Source organism: Sturnus vulgaris, chromosome 19 (genome assembly GCF_052056855.1).
Source record: "Sturnus vulgaris isolate bStuVul1 chromosome 19, bStuVul1.hap1, whole genome shotgun sequence".
NCBI classification, from domain to species: domain Eukaryota; kingdom Metazoa; phylum Chordata; class Aves; order Passeriformes; family Sturnidae; genus Sturnus; species Sturnus vulgaris.
In genome coordinates, this window is record NC_142261.1 from 11,965,392 (window position 1) to 11,973,049 (window position 7,658).

General features: G+C 62.2%; 1 protein-coding gene across 1 annotated transcript; it reads right to left on the reverse strand.

Annotated features, from left to right (window-relative positions):
* Window positions 1–1,622: 1,622 nt before the first annotated feature.
* TESC (tescalcin) lies at window positions 1,623–7,658 on the reverse strand. Its single transcript, XM_014894748.2, has 8 exons — window positions 7,475–7,658; window positions 4,034–4,103; window positions 3,166–3,246; window positions 2,822–2,961; window positions 2,674–2,735; window positions 2,498–2,605; window positions 2,028–2,075; window positions 1,623–1,901 (listed from the first exon to the last, which is right to left on the reverse strand). The coding sequence occupies exons 1-8, from the start codon at window positions 7,530–7,532 to the stop codon at window positions 1,824–1,826; spliced, it is 645 nt and encodes a 214-aa protein (XP_014750234.1). The 5' UTR covers window positions 7,533–7,658; the 3' UTR covers window positions 1,623–1,823.

Here is a 7,658-nt window from a genome sequence, read left to right on the forward strand (position 1 = left end):
GGGTGTTGTGTTCTGGTGTGCCTGGGGTGGGGAGGAGCACTGAGGGTCTGGCACAGGGGGGAGGAGGAGGAGGAGGAGGAGGAGAGGTTCAGCAGGAGGAGGAGCAGGAGGTGGTTCCCGGGCCATAGGGATGCCCAGAGGGCCCCGAGGAGAGCAGGAGGGAATTCCAGAGCCCCCCAGGCTGTGGGGCAGCACCAGGAGCCCTGCAGGGCCCGAATGGCTCCTCCGGGAGAGCCGGGAGCTCCATCCCCGCCATCCCCTCCCGATCCCCGGCTCTTCCCCCCCAGCCCAGCCCAGCTCAGCTCCAGCTCCTCAGCCCCGAACTGACCCGCCCGGTGCCGGCAGCGCTGTCCCCTGGCTCTGTGTGACATTCCCAGCCTGGAGACGGGATCAGCTCCATCCCAGCCTGGAGATGGGATCAGCTCCATCCCAGCCTGGAGACGGGATCAGCTCCATCCCAGCCTGGAGACGGGATCAGCTCCATCCCAGCCTGGAGATGGGATCAGCTCCATCCCAGCCTGGAGATGGGATCAGCTCCATCCCGCGGGGTCAGCCCCGGGCCAGCCGAGCCGTGCGGGTCCCTGCGGGCCAGGACTGCATTGCAGGGATGGGCTCTGTCCTTCCCCAGCAGCTGCGGCTCCGGGAGCGGCTCCAGGCTGAGCTCCAGCGGCTCCGAACGGACTCGGGACTTCGGAGGGGACAGAGCCTGGGAGGAAAGCCCTGAATGCTCCCTCAGTGTGGGGGTGCCTGAGCAGAGACCCCCAGTAATGTGGAAAGAAGGAGGAAGTGTTGTTATCCTGAGGCAGGGATGCTCTGGGTGCCCCAGGGATGCTCTGGGTGTCCCAGGGATGCAGGGGGTGCCCCAGGGATGCTCTGAGTGTCCCAGGGATGCAGGGGGTGCCAGCAGGGTCGGGGGGCTCCGCATCCCCCGCTCCCCCAGCCCTTCACCTGCTCCCATCGCCTGCTCGTGTCACCAGGGGAAACTATTTTTTGATAAAACAAATAAATCTTCTCTGCTTTTCTAAAAATAGCCCTTGCCCTTTTTTCTCCCCCTCCCTTCCTCCCTCCCTCCCCAGCTCAGGCTGCCTTAGAGACAGAAACCCGCCTGGAGCCATCCAGTCATTAATGGCAGTAAACAACCCCCCGTCTCCGGTGCCTTGTTCTAGCGGGAACATGTGGGGGCAGGAGCCACCTGGTTGCCAGGATCCCACGTCCCGCGTCCCTGCTGCTTCCTCGGGGCTCCTCCTGCCTGGCTCCGGCCGGCAGCACAGCCCGGGGCTGCTTTGGGATTAAATTGGGAATATTCCTTGTGTCGCTGCCACCACCGTCACTGTAGGATGCACAGTGGGGTGTGGTTGTCCCTGCAGGTGCTGAAGGTGCTGCCTTCACCTCCTGCCCCTCTGCATCCCCATCCCTGCCTGTCCCCATGGCCTGGGATCAGCCCAAGCGGGGCAGCTCCTTCCCCACAGCAGCAGTGACAGAGGTTAAAAATCCAGATTTATGGGGCAACCAGGATTTGTGGAGGCTTTCTGCTCAGGGAAACACTCCTCCATGGATGGGTGGATGGATGGATGGATGGATGGATGGATGGATGGATGGATGGAGTATTTTTCAGCGAGGACTAAAAAGAGAAATATCTTTTATTACAGATAAAAGCCTCTGATGTTTGAGAGAGCAGAGGGCAGCCCCAGGGTGGAACGGGCACACGGGTGGGGCAGAGCCATGGAGCTGGGAGCCAGGTGCCAGGACATGGAGCTGCTGCTGTGTCCTCTTCCTCCTCCTCCCCCTCCTCCTGCTCCTCCTCCTGGTCCCGCTGCCCCTCCTCAGTAGCAGTGAGCGATGGTGTCCACGTTGAGGAAGCGGACGTGCATCTTGGTCTCGATGTCGATGCCCTGCCACATCTGCCAGGGAAAGGGGCTGAGCAGGGCCAGGGGCCGCACCCTGTGCCCACCCGGGTCCCTGTGCCCACCCGGGTCCCTGTGCCCACCCGGGTCACTCCTGGGGACACGAGCAGAGCTGTCACTGACCTTGAGGAAATCCTCGAAGGTGATGCCCTCGTACACCTGGTCCGGGCCCTGTCATGGTGAGAGAGGAAACGCTGCAGCTGCCCCAGCGTGATGGGGAAGGGGAGGCACAGAGATGTCCCCTGGGCCGAGGGACACGTCTCCCATGGCTTCCCAGTACCCCATGGCCAGCCCCAGATTGGTTCCCAAACCCCAGTGGCTGCAAGGAGCAGCCTTTTCCATAAGGATGGGGAATTATGGGATGCTGATCTCCCCCGGGCTGTTCCCATGGAATAACATCACCCTGGAAGCTGCTGCCTGCAAAAACATCTCCAGCCAAAGCATCTCTGGGACAGGGAGATGCCCTGGGAAGCAGGGACACCTTCCAGCCCCGTTTGTGATGCCACCACAGCCCCCGAGTGCCACGGCAGAGCAGGGAAGCAGCTCCCAGCACAACGGCTCCCAATGGCAATGGCAATGGCCATGGCTCCCACCATTTGTCCCACACAGATGCTGGCTGCCTCCATCATGGCCCCGTCGGCGATGGAGCGAGCAGACTCCTTCTCCAGGTGGGGGTTCCCTGACAGCAGCTCCTCCACCACCTGCAAGGCAGAGGGTCAGCACCAGGCCTGGGAATTCGGGGGGCAGGGCGGGAGGGACCCCAAATTACATTTCTGTATTCCTGCAGCGTGATCTTCCCGTCGTGGTCCGAGTCGTACATGTGGAACAGGACTGGCAGGGGCAGGAGCAGAGGGCAGGGTCAGGGCAGCCCCTTCCCAGCACCCCCAGAGCCCAGGGAGGCGCTGGCAAAGCCTCACATTTGAGTTTCTCCTTCCGGAAGCGGTCGAGCTGCTCCTCGTCCATGTTCATCTCGATGGGTCTGAAGTAGGACATGATGGTCAGGAAATCCTCGAAGTTGATCTCATCCGCCAGCCCATCCGACTCCTGCCGCAGGTTCCTGCGGGTTCCAGAGCCCACGGTCATGGGGAGCTCCCAGCCAAGATCATCACACCCCCAGCAAAGCCTTGGGACTGCTTTGTCCCTAGGATTCAGCTGGAATGTCTCATTTCCCACCCCAGCCCTTAGGGAGGAGGTCCCTGCCCAGCCCCATCCCATTTCCAGAGGATAAAAGATCCCTCCCTGCGTCCTGGGCGGTTCTCACCGCTTGTCAAAAAAGGCGTGGACGATTTTCCCCCGGATTGGGTTGAACTCCAGGTCGGGAATACTGTCAAAATTCTCCTTTCTGCAAAGAGGACAGACAGAGAGTGTATGAGAGATGGAGAGGAGGGAGAAGCTCTGACAGCCCCTGAGAGACCCAACCCCTTCCTTCCACTGCAATCACGGGAAAATAAAGAGGTTTTGAATAAAAACCCTTTTTTTTTGCTTCCATTCAGACTGAGAGCAAGTCTGTGCTCAGCGATTTAGTCCCACTAAAATGGGTCTTTGGAAAGCTCTTGGGATGACAGCAGGGCCCTCTGCATGGCTCCACCGGCCGTGGATTTTAGAGTTTTCCCAGGAAAAAGGCTTCAAACAGGGCTTAACAAGGCACAGCAAGGAGATCCTGCTGTCCACCCTCCCCTCGGCGTCGTGCTGAGCCCGTGCTGGGCATTTTTGCTCTCCATGATTTATAAAGCAAACGAGCCCAGAAATAACCCCTGGGAGGAGAGGAACAGAGGGAGCTCGGAGCTCTCCCAAGGTGCACAATTCCCTGCACAGACACCAAAAACAGGGACAAAAGCAACTGCAACCCTTCCTAGAGGGATGCCCAGAACTGATTTTAAAGCTGGGGGTGATGAGATGTTTGTCAGGAGCTCCCCTGCTCCAGGGCCACTGTGTCACTGTGTGCTCTTCCTTGGAATATTTGCACGGCCACGCTGCAGGAGCACGGCTGGGGATGGCTGGGAACAGAACCCCAGTCCTGGATTGGCACCCCTGGGGAGCCCAGGGAAGGGGGAGATGCTGGGGTGGTCCTGGAGCTGGGACTGGAATTGCCATGGGGTGGGAATTCCATGGGATTGGAATTTCCATACCTGATTGTCAGCTGGTCCTGGCTCAGCTGCTTGAAGCGCCGGTGCAGGTGCTCGATCTGTTCTGAGGTGACTGCCAGGGAAAGGACAGAGGTGACAGGGGCTGGGCTCCCTGGGACACCCATCTGTGCCTGTCCCCACCCCCCAGCAGTGGGGCAGGGCCCTGGGCACTCCTGGGCACAGCTGTGCCACCCCCATGTCCCCGTGGGTCCCGCTGTGTCCCTGTGCCCTGTGCTGGCTGCAAGGACGGTGCCATCCCTGGTTTATCCCCTGTCCCTCCTGCAGGAAACTCCCTGGCCCAGCCTGGCATGGAATGGCCCAGTGGGATCCCACCCCCCGTTCAGGATCCTTGGTGCCAGGCCTTTGGAACACTCCTGGCAGCTCTTCTGGGGTTGTTGGCACCCCAAAACAACAGCAGAGCTGCGCCCAGGGAGTTCCTCTCCCCCTGCCCCAGGAGGTTCCTGCAGGGAATAACCCTGGGATCAGAAATCCTGGCAGCAGAGACCTTCCCCTGGCCAGGGAGGAGGAAAGGACACAGAGAGGGCACAGCAGCACCCCAAAATCAATGCCTGGCTTTGAAATTGCTGCCACTGCTCAGGGGGAACCCCAAACCATTGGGGTGGGCTGGAAGCGGGGACCAGCAGCTCCCTGTGAGCCCCACAAGTGCTGGGGTCCAGCCTGAGGCTCAGCAGCACCTCCCCTGTGCCCTGATCCCCCAGCACACGTGAATTTATCTTCCCCAGCTCTTCTCCAGGGGCTGTGACCAAGCTCTAACCTCCCCCCGAGCCTGACTCTGGTGCAAATATTGACAGGGACCAGTCCCAGGAGCCAGGAAAAAGCTTTGGAGCTGCGTCTCTGTGAGCTGGGGGAATCTGCCTGGGCACCAGCTGGACCTACAGGATCCTGCAGGCTGGGCACAGGGCAGGGCTGCCCCAGCAGCTGGAGATCAGCCCCTCCTGGCATCATGGAGAGGCAAAAAAACCACATTAAAGCATCGCTGAGGGGCTGCAAAGGGTTAATTGCAGCAAGACAGCAGGGTCAGAGCTGGGCTGAGCTGCCTCCCTCATCTCTTTTATGATGTTTAAATAATGTCCTTTCCTTTCCCCACTGCTGCTTCACAGCCTGGAAATAGCTCAGCTCTATTGATCAGGGAGCCTTCACAGCCCTGCTAACAGCCTGGAAAACGCATCTGGGCCGGGGCTGGGGCCCTGTGCCTGCCTGGATCTCACCGGGATGGGCTTCAAACCCCCTTTATTTACCCCCTTGACCCCACTGATCCATCCATGGGATGTTTTCTCCCCTAATCCCTCCTGGCTGCTGCTCTGCTGCTGCCCACACACCCCCATGGAAACTTTCCCTGGACTTTGCTTTCCAATTTTGGCCATGCAGAAGTGACCCTTCACCCTCTGCCTTGACGACATCGCTGTCACCATGGGAGCAGCTGGGCCACCAAGCCTTCAGCATCTGGGACTGGGGTGCACACCACAAAGCTTTGATCTCTCAGAAAAACGTCCCAGGCACCAAGAGGACAAAGAAGTGGGGTCAGTGGCCGGATGCTCATGGTTGGGCCAGCCCTGAAGGGCTGGATGAGGCTTTTCCTCCCTCTTTCCCCAATCCCAGCTCTTCCTCTCAGGGCAGCATCTCTGTCCTGGAAAGGTGGCAGCGCTCGGCTGCTTTCCGGAAAAATAAAAAAGGGAAAATCTGCAGAAAAGGCAGAAAAAGGGCTGGCTCAAGGGCAGCAGAAGCTGCTTGTATTCCTGAGAAGCATCCTGATGCTGCAGGCCCGTGTCCAAGCACGGCAGTCTCTGCTAATGGGGGAAAAACGGGATTTAAACCAAAGGGAGCTGAGCTTGTTGTTGCCAGCCTTGCACGGTCTGTGCTGCTGGAGCAAAGAGAATTCCCGGGAAAGGGGCACTGGGGGTCTCAGCCTTCCCTGTGGGACCAGCCTGGCTGCAGGGAATGGTCACATCACCCCGGGAACGGCCACTTCACCCCACACAGACGCTGCTGCAGCTTTGGGATGCAGCACATGGAGGGAGGGAGAGAAGCAGCCCCTCAGGGTGCCCCTCCGTGGGGGTGAAGGTAAAGGAACCAGGGCACCTCCAGGTGGTTCTGCCCTGTCCCTGCTCCTCCCACGGGACCAAGGGTGGCTGCAGTGCCCTGCTGAGCTCGGACCGCAGCTGCAAGGCTGCAAATCCCTGAATTCCCAGGGATTTGGCAGCAGCCACAGCACGGTGGGAGCTCTGTGAATGCCACAGGACGTGCACCCCAGTCACGGCTTGGAGTTCTGGGCTCCTCCTGCCCTCCCTCCTCTGGTTTCCATGAGATTTTTGGGTGTTCCCCTTGCAAACCCTTCCCTGGGGTGATTCTCGGGCACAGAGGCAGAGCCTCCCCCGGGCAGGTGCCGCCTGTGCTGGAGGTGCTGCTGCAGGGTCCCCGGGCCAGGGGACTCCCCAAAAACCTCCTCCCACCCTGGGCTGCCAGGCTGGCACCCCGCGGGCTCCCCAAGCTCCTGAGCCAACCCCGGGGGGCTCAGCCCTCCCTGGGGGAGGGAGGAGAGGAGAGAAGGCAGAGAGGAGATGAAGGGAGATGTGACCCCAGAAACAGCAGCAGCTCTGGGGCTGGGGACACTGGGGACAGTCACTGGACCCTCTCTGTCCCCACAGACCCTTTGACCGTGGGCAGAGCTGCCCCTCGGCCCTCTCTCCATCACAGCAGCTCCGCACGGCCGGAGCTGGAGGATCCAGGCGGGAGCGCCCCGATCCCGGTGCCCGGAGCTCCTGGAGCGGGGACACTTCCCAGGACGGACGCGACCACCCCGCCCCACACCCCGGGGAGCCCCGGGCCGTGTCCCTGCTCCTTTCCCTGCCGCTCCCTCCATCCCAAAGCACCGCGCCCCGCAGCAGCTCCGGGGGTGTCACGGCCCGGTGGCTCCGGGGCAGAGCAGCCGTGCGGGGACAATTCCCGGCACGGTGGCGCGGGTGGGCAGAGCCCGGCTGGGGCTCGCACGTGTGGCCGCTCGACGCCCTGGCTGGTGGCATTGTGGCACCGGGGACACGGCTGCACGCCCAGGGTGACATGCTGGCACCCTCTGGTGACAGTCCTACACCCTCCTGCTCTCCCCCACCCCAGGTGACACCTCCGCACCCTCCCCGGGTGACATTTCCTGCATCCTCCCTGCAAGTGACACCACATGTCCTGCGTCCCCCTCCCCTGCTCCAGCGTCACCTCCTGCAGTCCCCCCGGCCACCCAGGTGACATTTCCTGTACGCCCCCCCCTCTCCCTCCCCAGGTGACATCTCCTGCCCCCCCCCCCCCGTGGGTGACATGTCCCCTGCGGGGCCGCACCCGCGGTGTCCCCTCCTCCTCCGGGCCGGGGGCTCCGGGCTGGGCGGTGGCAGCGGCCGCGCCCGGCCGAGGTGCCCGCGGGTCCCCGGTACTCACAGCCCGTCCTGTCCGCCAGCTCCCGCATCTCGGCGGGCACGGAGTGCGCGGAGCCCATCCCGGGCCGTGCCGGGAGCGGCGCCGCGGGCGCTGCACCGGAGCCGCCGCCGCTTTTAAGGGCGGGCGCGGCGGGGAGGCGGCGGCGGCGGCGGCGCGGCGGCCCCGGGTCCCTGCGCGCCCCCGC